The following is a 17,439-nucleotide window of genomic DNA, read 5'->3' as shown; positions in this document are numbered from 1 at the left end:
ATTACTAAAATTATGTGATATTACATATTTCAATTTCTAGGAAACGCAGTTTTATGGGTTCAATCTAGGAAAGCTGCATATTTTATATATACATAAAAGCATATGTATAACAAGCACTAAGAAATAAAAATAAAAGCGTATACAAGATTTTATTTATTTATTTATTTATGACTTCTTTTACGTGGCAAAGTTAAGGCTCTGCAGCCTTCTCCGAGCACTTAACCACGTACATACATTTTTTTTATTTAAAAAAAGCACCAATACATAAAAAATATTAACAATTACAAAAGAAAAGTATTGAACCACATAAAAAAAGAATATACTACTTAAGTAAAAAATAGTTAAACGCTTCAAAAACAAAATTGAAAATAATATACAATAGAGGAAACAAAATAACATGGAGAAACCTAAATTGCATATTGCATATAGCGGTACTAGAAGTATGAATATATAAGATATACAAATTAACATAGGTTACCTATTGGTTGTGTGTCCATATGTGGGTTATTAATAATCTGGTAAAACGAAGATGACTCATGTGCTACCAGTATCCTTATCTTTACTTAAGAGAAGGGAATTTACAGATTTTTTTAATTTGGCAACTGTGGAAACGTTGTGTATTAATTGAGGTAAACTGTATAACGACTTGTATAACGAAAATATATGCTTTGGGTAATAATGTGCAATGAAAATAGCAAACTTCGTAAAAATATTTTAATTTACTCAGAGGTAAAAATGAGGAGGAAGCCGGGGACGTCGTTCCTCCACTTTTAAAAATATTTATGACGTCCCTCCACTTCCTAAAAATTACAATGGGCAAAGATAGGTACGAGAGACGACGAGACGTCATCCGTCACCCTACCTTTTCAGATCCACGTTTACCCCTGAATGTACTAAGAACTACGTTTCAGGAACACGAAATTAAATTAAAAAGTTATTTTTACTTGAATACAAGTTTTATTGAAATTACTAACAATTTAAAACATAAATAATGTTTCCACTAATTTTTAACTTCAATAAGAAAGTTGCATAAATCATCAGCATAGACTTTTTTTCGAATCCACCAGTTCAATTAACCTGCGGTCGGACAAAATTCTCCCTAGGATAAAAATGACTACATTACGGGACATTATGGGCGTAACTTCACGAAATTTGCTTTTCAGGTGTTAGATTCTCCGTGAAGTCATATTTTTTGTCAGCTAGCGTCTTGCACTCAGATCTATAGTTTAAATACCACGGCTTCCGAAGTAAAGTAAAATTTCTCCCCCAAGTTTTCTTTTTGGATTTGATCGAGTTCTCCGCCCGTTTCGTTGATATTCTATACGGGGATCCCAGAAGCTATCTGTCGGAATTATTTTGAAGTCATTGAGTGTAAGTTTCAAACTGCAACAGTAGACTCTTAAGAAAATATTGAAACAACAAACTTAACTTAATCAAAGTGCTCATTGTGGAAATTCGAAGCTTTGTTAATACTGATTAGTGGCTTCAAAGGAGCTTATGTATTTAGTTCACCAATGATCAAGTTCATGGTGTATTTTTCTTTTTAAAAAAATGTGCAATCATCATAACATACATAAGAAGAATCACCTACTGCCATACAAACTACGTATTTAGTTTTATGTAAAATAACAAGTAGATTGTAACATTACATGAAACACACATACACACACACACACACACACACACATATATATATATATATATATATATATATATAGTGGTCGAAGTGAGACGATGTGTGGTGGTATGCCATACTGCCTCTGGTTTATCAGTCATGAAGTCATACCGCCTCTGGTTTTTAGTGATAAAGACATACCGTCACGGGATAGTAGATGCCAAATATCTAATAAATCCATTTTTATACACAGTAATTGAAGAATAGCTCTGCACATAAAAAGATTTTAGTCCTTATCTAGAGATAATTTCTAAGTTGACAACACCGACATTTTTTTTTTTTTTTTTAACGAGATGTCATCAATGAAGTTTATCTAATTTCTATTTTGATGTGCCATATTGAACTGTTTCTTTCGTATGTATGTGTATCTTCTTGTCTTAATGCATATAAATGTCGTGTTTTGAGCATGAGCGGATTTAGGGATTGTCTGCTGTGGGGGCGATTCTTCCCGGATTTGGACTACCCCTCAGTCGAGTGGGGATTTCGGGAGCTTTCTCTCAGGAAATTGCTAATGTAAGAACTCGGTTTTTAAGCAATTTTGTGCATAATTCTCTATAATACAACATAAGGGAATATTTTTATTTTTTTCAGGAAGTTGTTGGCGAGGTATCAAAGTCTCTCCATGACTCCTCCCCCCCCCGTAACTAAAGAGAAGCTCTCCAGTGATTTTAGGCATTATGTAAATAGAAATCAATCTTTTAGGCAACATACCCTCACTGTATCCGAACATTTAGATAGCCGGTATGTCAAGTCAAAATCGTAATAAAACATATCGCCTCTGCTTTTTTCCACTTTGAACACTATATTCGTATATATATCTGAGGTTTAATAATAATGTCAATCGATTGGTTCCTAAACAGGATTTTACGAAGTAATATATATAGCTTCCACTACAAAAAAACATTACCAGTGATTCTGAAGTATGGGCAAATATGTTTTTAATAGTATAGAAATTTTGCAAATAATTTTAAACTGATGTTAATATACAAGCTAAACAAGAAATAAGTATATCCTATAAATACCTTTGTAATGACGCCAGTCTGTTCAAGCCCTTTCGAGACAGTAATTGATATAGTTTATAGCGGTTATGTAATTTGTTTTTGATTTAGGTTATTTTTATACAATGAACTATACATATTTGTTAGTTAACTTCTACTTAAATATACATTCTTAATGTGGTACTCATTTTTTCTCTTTCTTTAGAGAACAAAGTGTGTCCCCTCCGAAACTTGACATAGATGGAGTTGATCGATACAAATTTTATCGGAGGTAAGTAACATTGTTTTAAAAATCGAAATGTATTAATCGTCATGAGATTTTTTTTTTCAAATAGACGAAAGTATTTATATGCTGCGATAAATCTAAATATACTTATATAAGTTCATAATACGACGTATTATAACGTGGATTTGAACGTAAGGTGGATATAAAAAAAAGACAAAAGGAAATTATACTAACACGATCAATTTCCTGCACGGTCATATGACCCTCAAAATCTCTTCGAATTATGTTATTTTTACCCTATTTTGGTGACACACAGCGTAGATTTCACATTTCCATTTTCAAGGACTATACAAACTTAAATCACATTTTACTGTAAGACCTTTACATGCTTATAACTTCAACATCAATTATTATTATTATTAAGTATTCTGCCTTTCGGCAGGTCCTGGTACTAATGAAGATTTTTTTTTTATTTTAGATTTAAGCCTGGAAATGTTTCTTCCACTTTTATCGATCTTCAGCTTCCTCTTTTAACTCTCAATATTTTCTCTTATCTTTCAAATCATCGATCACCTGTGTTCTTCTTCTTCCTATTCTTCGCTTCCCTTCCATCTTTCCTCCTATGGCAGTGGGAAGAAGACAATTTCTTTACAAGATGTGTGCAATCCAATTCGCCTTTCTACGAAGGATGGTGGCTAGAAGTTCTCTCCTATCCGTTTTAAAACATCTTCGTTTGTTACTCTCTCTGTCCATTTTATCTTCTTCACTTTCCTTCAATACCACATTTCGAAGCTCTCTAAATATTTCTTTAACTTCCGTAATGTCCAAGTCTGAACCATAAAGTTCAATGCTCTATATATAGCACTTGGCCAACTTATTCTCAAGTCCAATATTGAGCCTGCTAGTTAATAATGATCTTTTCTTGTTGAATGCCTCTTTCGCTATGGGAATTCTTGACCTGATCTCTTTGATGCAGTAAGCGTCTTTCGTCAAAATACTTCCCAGATACTTGAAATTATCGACCTCTTCAAGTTCTCTTTGTTCTACTTTGATCTGTAAGGGCGTGCTTCCACGGAATATTCTCATGACTTTAGACTTTTCGATGCTAATTTCCATTCCATACAGTTTTCCAGTGTCAACTATTTTGTCAATCGTCTCCTGTAGTCCTCCTTCGCTTTTACTATTATAACCGTATCATCTGCATACCTGATCTTGTTAATGATCTGCCCTTCTTCATTAAACATTCACTGTAAATGTTGAATAATTGGGGCGACAAATTACATCCTTGTCTGACTCCTCTTCCAATCTTCACACTATTGGTTTCTTCTTCATTCAAGCGCAACTTCACTCGTTGTCCTATGTACAGGTTTTGAATGAGTCGACGATCTCTCTCTCCAGTTGACTCCGATTTCTTTAAATATTTTCAAAAGTTTCGTCCAATTAACTCGGTCGAAAGCTTTTCGGCAGTCGATGAAGCACAAACACAACTCTTGCTTTACATCAAGAATTCTTTCTGATATAATTCTCATCAATCCAATAGCATCTCTGGTGCCTTTTCCTTTCCGGAATCCAAATTAATCTTCTACCAACCTCTCATCTATCTTACTTTCCAACCGCCTATTCAGTATGCGTGCAATGATCTTTGCAGTGTGAGAAATCAGACTAATGGTTCTGTGATCGCTGCACTTCTTTGCTTGCTTTTTCTTGGGCAATGCAATCAATGTAACATCAAGAAAATCCTTTGGTCATTTTCCACTCAGGTAGATCTTGTTAATAAGTGAAGTCAGTACTTTCATTGCGTTGTCTCCTAATTCCTTGAGCAAATCTACTGGTATGTCGTCGTCTCCAGTGGCCTTTCTCCTTCGCATGTCTTTGATTGCTTGTACTACTTCACTTTTCAATATACTGGGTCCTTTTTCATCATCATCCACCTCTTCTTCTGCTTCGATCGCAATATCCTTGGGGCGGTTCTTCTGATCATACAGATCTTTTATGTATTCCTCCCAAATTCTAAAGATTCTTTGATGGTCAGTGGTTACATTACCTTGTTGATCTTCGATGCCGAACGTTCGTATACTTTTGTTAGCTTTCCCTCCTAACTCTTGTGCTTTCTGGTACATCAGATCGTATCTGCTGCGCTGTTCCCATGCTGAAATGAAACTTATTATTTTCTCCTCTGATGATTCTTCCCGGAGTATTTCCCACCCGGAGATCCGAACGGGGGACTATTTTACCTCCGGAATTTTTTACCTCAGGAAGAACGATCATATTTATTTATTCTCCTCCTTCGTCTCTTCTGGGAAAAAGATAATGTGGTAGTATTCCCATTTCCTTTCCACATCTCCATGCCGTTGACCATCTAGTGGTTCATCCGCCTTTCAGGACAGTTTCCCCTCCAAAGGACAAGAAGATGCCCTGACCTCCACCCGCTCATCCTCCCTCCGATGAGCCCTCCGAAGGCCGTTAGCACTTGGTAGAAGCTGACTCCTTATCCCAGGAGTCGGTCGGTCCCCACCTACGTTAGCCGCCAAAGACGTTGCCCGCTTTCTCCCGCGAGGAGATGTAGGTTGGAATTTTCCCTTCGTTTAGGATGAGACCCGAAGGCTTTTCTCAAACCTCTCCAGTACTTTTAGAAAGCTCAACATCAATGGAACTTTTTAATTTATATACGAAGTATCGTAGTCTGAAAAACTAACTATTGTGTGGGGACTTCACAATTCTATACATTCTCCCATATAACTATGGTTAAATTAAAAGTATACTTAACACAATAATGATTACCCTATTCTAGATTTTTAACCTTTGTCCTGCAGCTATGAGAGTATTAATATCTACCTAGGTACCTGAAACTCCTTTTGAAGTGGTCTTGTCATCTCTGCTGCGCACTCACCATCAAACATTTTAAAAAACGGCTTTTAGACAGGAAACGGGATAAAATCATTACTAATTCCATAAACAAATGTCAAATAGTCTAAAAAGTATTGAGCTTAAGGTATATCCATATTCATATTTATTTGCCTGTTCATAGCTTATAATATGAGGATATTCCCCAATTAAGATTTACAGTTCTCAGGTTACATTCTCTATATGTTATCAGAAAGATAAGTTTCAACAGAGTAATAACTTTTTTTTAAAACAATAATTGTAACAAAGTATTTCTGATTACCCCTTTTTCGTTAATGTCCTTATACGTTGTCGGTAATTTGTTATACAATTTTATACAATTCATGTAGACAGTTTTACTAAAATTTGCATAGTTCTGCTGGATGATATACATATTAAAATTCTGCCTAGTGTTGTATGAGTGAATCGTATTTACTAATGTAAATAGATCCTTGTGTACATACAGCACCAAAACACTGCGGAGCGCTTTATCAACAGCAACACTGAAAAATTGACTAGAAATAATGTTTGAGGTGATACAATATTACGTGCATCAGAAAAGTGAGCCTGCTAATCAATTGTCAATCCAAGAGTATGCATCATTTCAGTATTGTGTTTGATACTATTCTGATTTTCTACTTGGGCAAACCTGCTTGACCTGTTCTTCGTCCCTTATTTTCGTACTTCAATGATTGTATTATTGTTTCTGGTCTCATATTTGATTTTAACTAGTTTGAATCGTGTACTGTAGGTACTTTTCTACATCCGAGATTCATATAGGAATTCATGTAGGCCTATCTTCAAACTTTGGCAACACTGAACATTATGACATAACGAGTATAGTTAGACTCATAATTAGATTTTCTACATGTTATAGTTTGTGTTCCGTGCCATTTAGCAAAACTTCATTTTGTGCTCAGTTGGCAACACTGCATTACATATGATGTTATTAAGCATGTCTGTGGGTACAATGTTTGATTACTATACTGTTGTGTAAATGTCATTTTGATTATTTTAATCATTTTGAAGTTCTTTCTCTGTAAGTGTATCTTTTGCATTGCAATCTTCACATGATTCTAAATCCTTCTTTCGTCTGAATCTCCTATGTTTCTGGGTGTCGGCCCGTAAAACTTTGGATTTCTCACTTTTCTTCACTCCTCTATCGATTGCACGTTGTTTGATTGGGGAATGCTTCTATCAATATAAGATGTTCCCTTGTCAGTACTGTTTAGACAATTAGATTTGAAATATTGTGTTCCCATAAGCATATGCATTTATTGCTCCGATATCTCTTGCTTAATTTTATTTTATATACATATTAACAAGTATATCGTATTTATTATAATTTTAATTCTTTATTACCCTGAATTTTCTTTGTGCAAGCCTTAGTCATTATGAATAATAAGTCCAAAAATTACAAAATCAGTAAAAGTTTGAAAATGGGATTTGGAAACACTGAACTTTACATCGGTTCCATATTTGTTTGATGATGTAGAAGACCACTTCAAGTGAAGTTTCAAGTAGATATTCGTACCCTTGTATGCCTACAATGCAAAAATAAATTTAGAATTGGGTAATAATTGTTCTGTACTTTTCGCTCTAGGATTCTTCATAGGTGAAAAATTTAAATCAAACTAAAACTAATTATAATCAAAGACTGATCTTGTAAGCGACATATTTTAATAACCAGACTATTTAAACGGATGGTTCCCATCTTTATCAACGTTGGTGACGAAACTTCCGCTACAATTACATCACATCTTTTAGCACCAAAGTTTGAGATTTGAAAGTAACGTTGAGATGAATGAAATAACATTAGATCATTGTACGAATGAAGAAAAGGAAATCACATCAAGAATAGCAAGTATCCATTAAGTATGCACTTCTTGACGTATTTCAGCTTCACTAGTGCACCAAACCACTGGAATCTCAGGCATGTTAAAATTGAGGAAGACAATTAGAATTCTTGTAGATCCGAAGTTAATTCATTTCAAAATTGTGAGTATATGGGAAGCTACTTGAATTAAGAGCTAAGAAGGTCGCGCTTCTTTCTCTATCAACAGAATTCGTCGTAATTTTCTTCCATCACTGCAGATCACTTGCTGCAAAATTTTAAAGTTCCCAAACACAGTAATCCTTAGGGAACTTTGTTTTGGCATAGGAATTCACACTACCCTTTAATATTTTACATTAATATGATTTTTGTCTATTTTAGGGTGACCAGACGTACTGATTTTCGCAGTACAGTACTGTTTTTAAAAGAGCTGTCCTGCGTGTTGCGAAAACGCCTAGAAAATTGAGCAAAGTCCTTCTCTTTTAAAATGTCCTGCGAAATGTCCTGAGTTAACTTATTTGCAATATTTTAAGATTTCATTCTTTATTCGTAGCATTTTGAATCACAGGTACTCTTTTCGTGAATGATGAACAGCTGTTTTTTTTTTTTTTTTTTTTTAAACACTCAAAAGATTGGGAAAGGAGAACAATGAGCAAACCATTGTTTTTACTGAGAAGGGCTTGTTGAAATATCGATAAGGTAGAAAATGTTTATCTTTCAACTTATGACAGTGATGCTAACCAAGTTAAGTGGAAGTTACCTCGTGTCGGTCTAAATTTTCTCTCATTCCTTAAAACAATACAAGGAAATTGATTAAAAAAAAAAAAACTTTTGCCCAACACGAAGTTTCATTGTACGTTTATAAAAATAAATCACTTCGTCATTCATCAAAGCATTTGAAGTTGTGTTCAATTTCTTCTATACTTTTGTTCAGTACTTTTCTATTTAACAAAAATGAATGATTAACTTAACGTTAAATGAAATAAGTATATGCGTACTGCCGATGCAGTAAACTATCGTATACTATTATATTTGTGTTCTACTTTCCGCTTGTCAGAGTCTGGTCACCCTAGTCTACTTTCCTTGCTTCTCTTCGCCATGCCTATTACCTTGTTACTCAGCGTACAATTTCCTCTTCAATAATGTCCTAATATAGCAAGTAAAAATAAATAAATAAATAAATAAAATCATATTCACCACAGTATATTAACATCTTAGTAATGTTTTTGTGGAACAGCAGTCCTCATTTTCAGCTTTCTTGAACCCGAAAAAGATTTTTTTTTAAAAAAAAAAGTAAAAGGATGTGGAAAGTTGCAAGGATAAAAATAGTGATTGAAAGTAGCAGTAGATACAAAACTTCATATCAAAGAGCATGCGGGAAATGATAACAAATTTGATAACTTTAAAGCTGTTTACTGTTGCTATTATTCTTTCTTTCCAAGTGTAGTAAAATGATCATTCTATACCGACTTAATTTCTGGAGCTACTTTGACTCAGGGGCGTCATTTAGGAGGGGGGGGGGCAGGAGGGGGCAATTGTTTGAGGAATACATATACTTTAATATATTGTCTACTAATATACTAGTACAAAACGTGAAAGTCTTATGTCTGTAGTGCTCTTGCCCCCCTCAAGCTAAGTCTGAAATGACGCCCCTGCTTTGACTAATCAGAAATTATAGTCCCTCTACCCCCCCCCTCTCCCCGCATCTTTGAAAGTAACATACGTCAGTTGGACTCTTCAATTGCACCAACTTAATACTTAGCAATAGATATAATATTGTTTGCTCTGCTTATTTCTCTACTTCTGCAATGTAAATACTTTCAGCATTGATCCATTTCGTCTCTCACACAAAATATGTAGGGGGACTCGTCACTCTGTCCTTCCGCCAGAGACGCCTATGCACCAAACTTATCTAACTGTAGTTTCTAGAAAAAAGAATCGATAAGGTGCATCCCTTTAAATTCTTTTATAGTAGTTGATAGATAACAAAATGAATTCCAATGCTAATTATTTAAAGAAATCCTCGTGAGATTATGTTCGGGAGATTCTTGAAGCAAAGCACATCAAATCGAAACAAATGAAAGATCATACTCGTAATCGAGAAACAACCGGTGTTGTTGTTACGTTTGACAGGTTCTTTCCAGTTAATGAGAATTATAATAATATATAAATATTAAAAACTCCAGAAATTGGGAATTGATTATAAAGTATAGGTATTGCATGTAGAAATAATGATTATATTCGGAGCAAAATAAAAAACGAATTGACATTTGGAGGAGCATATGTTGTTCTATCGTCACACGTGAGTATTCCGCTGGGGCGTCCTCTGTGCTCCTTATACTTCAGTTCACAAAAATACTTTTGAACTTGGAACAAAATAAGAAATGAATGGACATTTAGAGGAGCACATGCTGTGCTGTTTTCACGTTGTGAGTATTCCGCTGTGCTCCTTACACTTCAGTTGACAAATACTTTAGAACTCGGAGCAAAATAAGAAGTGAATTGACATTTGGAGGAGCACATGCTGTGCTGTTGTCACGTCGTGAGTATACCGCCGGGGCGTCCGCTGTGTTCCTTGCACTTCAGTTGACAAATAATTTTTGAATGTGTGTTACATGCTGGTATTGTAATGTTGCCCCTCTCTACAGAAACCTTCCACTTATAAAATTACCACAACGTGTATGATTGGCCCTTCTCTCGGTGACCTTAATAGCTACGTGACGTAGCTTCCCTTCTCAACACAATTCTCCACTGATTTTTAATCGTCAATGTGTTTCTAATTTTGCTTAATATTTAATGAAAATATAAAGTTATATTATTCTGATCTGGTGCGTATTTTCAAAATTCGTGTTTTGAGGAACAGTTAACTATTGTGTTACAGGTTTTGTCTAGATTACCTTTGTTCAAATTCAGCGTGAAATTTTTGTTTTTAGTGTAAATACTATTTAATTCTATAAAAGAGGAAATTTTGTGAAAAACGGTAATGCTTTTGATTTTATATTCGGAAATATGAGTTATCTTGACAATTCTGGTATTGTTAAATCTCCTTCTTTAGCATATCTAGAATCTTCCTTGATCCTGGTTGTAATTTTTATTTTTTTAAGCCGGTGTAGAATTCTCCACAATAACAATTTACTTAGTAAACCCCAGAGTTCGATAATTTATCTATAAACTAATTTTTATAACTTGAAATAATGTTTTCAATAGTATTTGGGGAATTAACTGTGAAGATAAAACTTGATTTGTGTGTGTGTGTGTGTGTGTGTGTGCGAGAGAGAGAGAGATTTTTGTTCGTATGGCCAGCCAAAGAGGAAATGAGATCTATATCTTGGTAATGTTACTGATATTACTAGGTAGACATGTAAGTTATTTTGTGGATTACCAAAGCTTGACTTTTTTTCATTATAATAGTGTACCTAAACTTTACCAATTTTTCGTACCTAAATTCACATTGTATTCAGATATATAGCTTTCATCCTTGTAAACCAGCTAATAAATTAATTTTCTTTAACTACGATATAAAAATAATTTCTATAATGTCATATTTTTTCTAGAGCTATTGTCCCATTTCTTCATCCAGTAATACCCAGTGTGAGGTTTGCGAAAGATTTGTCGAAACTTCAGGAACAAATCAAAGAGCAGAAAGAAGCTGATTTGCCACCAACACGTAATAGAGGAACTCAGACTATTTTTAGAGATTCAGAAGCTCAAACCGATCCATACACTCCAGAGCATTTTGTTCATGAGGGACATGACCCAGAAGTTCTTACAATCGCTCACTTCTCATGGGGTAAGAATGTCATATTTATTTTTAAACAAAACAACAAAATTTACCTTCGTAGTTTATATTTAATTAACACGGGTATTATACATATACTTAGGTACGTAATTATTCTTTATATTGTGTTTTTACGAGAACATACATTCATTAATTACGAAAAAGATTGGGAATCTTCCCGTGGAATGTGCCTAGTTAAATGGTCATGTGACTTATACGTTCAGGAGAGATAGATAAGTTCAGGATAGTGCAGAACACATGGATCCCAATAAGAGTTATTATTATTGGTGTGACATATACGTCTTGTCCAACGGATTTATCTTGTGGAAGTGGCAAGTAGGAACACATTGTGGGAAAGCTTCACTTGTTCGATAACCGAAAAAGATATCTATGATAGGTAGCAAAGAACATTAATGCGAAAAATCGGTCACACAGGATTGTCACCATTTACCGTAAGTTAAAATAGCATTTGTGGTGTCAGTATTAATTGTAAATCTGCACACTGAATTTCACTACCTCGAATATTTTGGCAGAGAGTTTGCATATAAACCTCTGGTAAGCAAATCCAATCTAGTGCATCATCTCGGATAGTTTTCACAGCAATGGACCTAGATAGTGAAGTAGGGGAATCATCAAACAAGATTTATACTTTTTTTTTTCTCCAATGGATGTGTAGGCCTATAGGAATGTGTCTCTTGGGGAGAATAGTTGCTGCCAGAAAGTATCATACAGACCATGAAACACGCGATTGTATGAATTATAGTAGGGTACGAAATGGATTATGTTGTTATGCTGTTGGATTTATGTGGTTGTTAATAGCACGGTAATGGTAGAGTCTACTGTAATATTCTGGATAGTAAAATGTTCCTAATATTGCGAGAAATTTGCAGTATAACCTCGTATTACTTTCAATATCGTAGTACAATTTATCACTTTTCTTAGATTAACGTCGCACGATTTTGCTTCGAGGCTAAGGAAGATGGTAGATGGAAGATGGTTATGATAATGAACGAAATGGTAGAATAAAGGAAGTGGGAGGAAACGGAAGAACTCCGAGAGAATTCACGATATTCAGTAGTCTACCAGAAGGTCTACTTGACACGACCTTGGATCAAACTAGGGAGTACGGTGGCTCAGTGGTTGAGTGCTTACTTCTGGTGTGTGGGGTCCCTGGTTCGATCCCCAGCAAAGTTTATGGTGAACAACATCGTGCTCATGGGTTTTTCGTTGTGCTCCCGTTTCCTCCCACTTTCTCATTCCACCAATTCTTCCATTATCATTCACTTACTTTAATCATCGTCTCCCTTAGCCTGACAGGCATAATTGTGGGACGCTAAACTGAAAGATTTCATTTCGGATCGAACTCATCAGAGGTGAGCAGTCTATCACTGACTTATTGCAGCTTCCAACAAAATATCATATTCCACTGGCTACTAGGTACTTGTATGTGTTCAACGATTTTCACCAACTGAATTGTGCCACGCAACCCGTAACCTGAACCCTATTGAACATTTATAATATAAATGGAGTGCAGCTATGCCGACGTGTCCTGCATCTGTAGTTCAACTAACTGGTATACTGAACAAGGAAATACTTCAGTATTTTGCCAACTTAAAGGAAAGTTTATCTGACAGAATGACCATTTGTAATTTCATGGTTCCATGATGAACTAATATCTCAGAGGCCTCCTCATAATATGTAGAATAAATTCCCTTAATTTTTGGTAAATTGTGTGCTTTAAGTCTTCGTGTTCACTTCAACCATGAATTGGTGGGAAATCTAGAAATTTTTTAAACTTTTCTCTCCCTTGGAAGAGCTGCTTTATACTTTATACTTTTTAAGTATATAGTTGTTTATCTAATGAAACTTGAATAGAACTTGTCTAAAAGTATTTAAAGGTTATCGACAAAACATACACATTTACAATAACATTTATGTAATATTTTGTACATATAATTTCATGCTAAAGCACAATCCATTTAGGAATAGCAGTAATATAAAATTTAAATGATACTTTGAGCATGATGTCACACTAATAATGTGTGAGCATGATGTTACACTAATGATGTGTGAGCAAGATGTTACACTAATGATGTGTGAGCATGATGTTACACTAATGATGTGTGAGCAAGATGTTACACTAATGATGTATGAGTATGATGTTACACTAATGATGTGAACGTGATTTTGAGATGATAATGCAAGCATAAAGCTGAATGAGCGTGAAGTCGAATGAATATGATGTTGGGTTGATAGGTGAGCGTAATGTCTGATTGAAAGCGTGAGTAGGAGGTATCTTTGGTTTTGTCTATTGTAATTAAATTATAATCTTTCTTTGGCGCCGATATCATCACCACTGAAAAGAAAAAGAAAAAACAACAATCTCTATTAATTCATTTCGTCGACTTCGGATTATTTTTAAGTTTCACCCACACCACATCTTGATAGGAATAGTAAGGATAGAAGTGCATTTATTAATATATAGTATCATCATGGCAACCATCTTGAAGTACACTATTTTGGATTTAGGTCCAATATTTTTACTAGGAAATGGTCATGCAACATATACTTAGTTTTGGGGTAGCTTTTCACCTCAAATATAAATCTGACATTATTTCCAACTTACCTGTAATGTTTTGATATTTATTACCTTCAGAATATTTGTTTATTAAGTTACAATTCTGTTTCCAAACTTACAAGTGCTTTCCCTCATATTGTATACTGTAAGTGCATTTAAAACTCCAGATCTCTTGGGGAATAATTTAATATTATTCTATTGAGTTGTTGTTTTTTTATCCTTTATTTTGGTCTAATATGGGACCATTTTAGGGGGGTAATACTTAAAAAAAAAAAAAAAAAAAAAACTCGGAGGTCGAAAAGTAAGGACCACTCTGATATACAGGATGTGTACAAAGTCGCTTTCCCTAATATATGAAGTACTAAATTAAAAGAAGCTAGTTGACTTGACAATCCTTATTTATCTTACGTACTCAAACTGTCTCCCGCCATGTTCAATGCACAAGCCACATCTTTTCAACACTAATTTGCAAAGATCATGACACAACCGAGGATCGGCATCCAGTTTTTCGAATAGTTGTTCGATTAGCTTTTTCAAGTGATCGAAATCCTGCAGTTGACCGGAGAACACCTCGTTCTCGACAATATCCAACATGGAAAAGTCACATGGTGTGAGGTCACATGAACGAAGTAGCCGATCTGTCGTAGCTCGACAAGCAATCCATTCATCGACGTGTTGATTCAAGAAATACCTCACAATAACACGAAAGTGGGACGGCGCTCCACCGTTTTGCCACGTGAACTAAATGTTTTCGTAATGAGGATTGTTTTCACGTTCTGGAATGACAACTTTCTGCATCGTCTGCACGTATCACTGGTAACAATTCCTTCAAAAAAGAATGGTTCTATGACACTACCACACCAAATCCATCCCAAAGAGGACAACCAGGGACGTTTAACTCTTCTGTCACAATTTAGTGTGGATTGGTATCACTTCAATAAACACAATTGTGTCTGTTTATGTGACCTTTCATCTATAATGAGACCTCGTCTGTCCGTAAAATTTGTTTTCAGAAGTCTCTTCGCTCCGAATGAGAAACCACTCACAGAACTCAACCGCCGGTGCGAATCACATTCGTTCTACGGGTGCAGAAGTTTTGTCTATTAAAGTCTCATCTACAAATCCTCTATGTTCCTTAAAGAGATACATGTCATTCCCAGGTCATGTGCGCGTCTTCTGGTACGCTTCTTCGGGCTAGATACACAACTCGGAGCAACAAATTCAGTGTTTCCCTCATTTCGTACATTTTGTGTCGTCCGCTTCATGGTAGATCATACACAGAACCTGTAGCCTCGAATCTTTGGTTCAGGTTTCTTGTGGCTTGACATGATGGTGGTTCCACTCCAGGAAATCTCCTGAAGTCTACTGTCACCACATTTGTGTTTCCATTAAGCTTGTAGACGAAAACACTTTTTTCTTTGTTAATTTGCAATTCTTCTCAACTCTGTATTACTCAGCTCAACTTCATTCAGTAAACAGCTCTTAAACAAAACACCTACGAAAACATGGTTACCAGTCACAAAGAGAGCCAGTAGTGCCAATTCAAGTACCAAAAAAAAAAAAAAATAAATAAATAAATAAAACAAAAAAATAAATATATAAATAAATAAAAGCATTCTTACTTGTTTTGCGGAAAGCGACTTTGTGCCTACCCCAGGGGTGCCCACAAGGGGGGGACTATGACGCAAACTGCGTCACTGAAATATTTGGGGGGGGTTAAAAATCCATATAAATATGTTTGATGGGGGGGGGGTAAAATTAATCGAAAAGAAGATTTTTTTCATGGAAGAACACCTACGGATAGACAATTGGGGGGTGCGTCATGGACATAAGGGGGGGTGGGCACCACTGCCTACCCTGTAGTATATATGTATATCATCAAAGAAAATCCATTTTCGTATATTACTGTACAATACTTGTTAGTAATTTCTAACTCGTTTATTTTGCATTAGACAATGGCTTACCCGCAGGAGTTCATGAAGTGGAAGTTATCGAGAGATACCGACTGCGAAGGGAAATGGAGAGAAACTTGCCTCCGTGTGATACGGAAGAGAATATCGCTAAAAGAAGAAAGATGATGGAGGACTTCGAGCGAGATGAATGGTTATTTAGAGAAAAAGTACGTGTTCATATTCTGTTTACTTTTTCTAATCTCCGAGCATTGCTGAAAGAACATTATATGAAAAAAGAGCACATAGGGAATTTTTTCTAAAAGATTTCGAAAATGTCGCCGTGAAAGTTCTACTTTTTAATACCACTGTGCTGTAGCAGATAGACATAAAATTTGTATTTTCAGGGACTTTCATAATAGAAGTATAATTCAAATTGTTGAGTAAAAAGCTGTTTTTATAACTATCTAACTTATTTATTTATTTATTTTAAATATATGAGATAATAGAAGAAAGTGTTATAAGCTCGTTTTCTATTAGTGCAATTGAAATGAACAATATTGTATTGATATCAATCGAACAGTTTTTAAAATCATATCAATTGAAAATAAAATAACCTATAATTATCAAGATTATGAAATTTCTGATTACGAAAAATATGTTCTTCTGGTCAAACCCTTTTTAAGTGGTGTTTAGTTAGTGTTTAGTTAGTGTTTAGTAGTGTTTAGTTAGTATTTAGTTGTGTTTGGTGGTGTTTAATTAGTATTTAGTTGTGTATAATGGTGTTTAGTTAGTGTTTAGTTAGTATTTGTGTTTGGTGGTATTTAGTTAGTTTTTAGTTAGTATTTAGTTGTGTTTAGTGGTGTTTAGTTAGTGTTTAGTTAGTATTTAGTTGTGTTTAATTAGTGTTTGGTTGTGTTTAATTAATGCGTAGTGGTGTTTAGCTAACTTTAGTTAGTATTATAAGGATCAATAGCTTTTTATAACTCACTCTTTGTGTGATGCTTAAATATAATAGGCCTTATGCGGAGTCGTTTTGATGTACGATTACCGTCATACTAAAAGCCTGATTACTGCAGGAAACATATGTTAGTCGAACCCTTTAGTATAGCACTATTCACGCATCAGAACGACTCTGCATTAGGCCCAATATGTTTATTTTAGTGTTACAATTTTTATAATTTTGTGGTCCATTAATAAGAACTAACAAGAACAGTGTTATCGCTGAAAATAGGTCGATGGTCAGAGGGAAGAGTTTATGTTTATGTCATATGTTTATGTTTATGTCATATTCCCTTCCATTGAACACAAACATGGATGATTATAATGTTTATGCACACTTGCCCACACTTGATAATGAACTAATTTGGAATAAACAATCCTTCTAAATTGTTTTATAAACTCTCGCATGACTTTTTAAAAATTGATTTTATGTCTGCAATTGACGTGTACTTACGAATTCAAAAGTCGCAATACGCCTAAATCCAATAAAGTTATAATGTGAGTGAGAGATCTCCATTTATCTGTCTAATGAAATCGAAAGTATCGGATCTGAATTTGTGTTAATTCCAACTTAAA

At 34.8% G+C, this 17,439-nt stretch overlaps 1 protein-coding gene across 3 annotated transcripts in view; it reads left to right on the top strand.

The window, feature by feature from the left end:
• Positions 1-17,439, top strand: part of LOC145660680 (cilia- and flagella-associated protein 91-like) — a 100,489-nt gene that overhangs the window by 46,633 nt on the left and 36,417 nt on the right. For all 3 annotated transcript variants that reach the window (XM_081726017.1, XM_081726018.1, XM_081726019.1), the window contains exons 4-6: positions 2,879-2,944; positions 11,171-11,406; positions 15,925-16,091. In XM_081726017.1, the coding sequence (XP_081582143.1) occupies positions 2,879-2,944; positions 11,171-11,406; positions 15,925-16,091 (469 nt within the window). The remainder of the gene's footprint in view (positions 1-2,878; positions 2,945-11,170; positions 11,407-15,924; positions 16,092-17,439) is intronic.

This window comes from Thermobia domestica, chromosome 9 (genome assembly GCF_964235325.1).
Source record: "Thermobia domestica chromosome 9, izTheDome1.hap1.1, whole genome shotgun sequence".
NCBI classification, from domain to species: domain Eukaryota; kingdom Metazoa; phylum Arthropoda; class Insecta; order Zygentoma; family Lepismatidae; genus Thermobia; species Thermobia domestica.
This window is presented reverse-complemented; position numbering and strand designations above follow the sequence as displayed.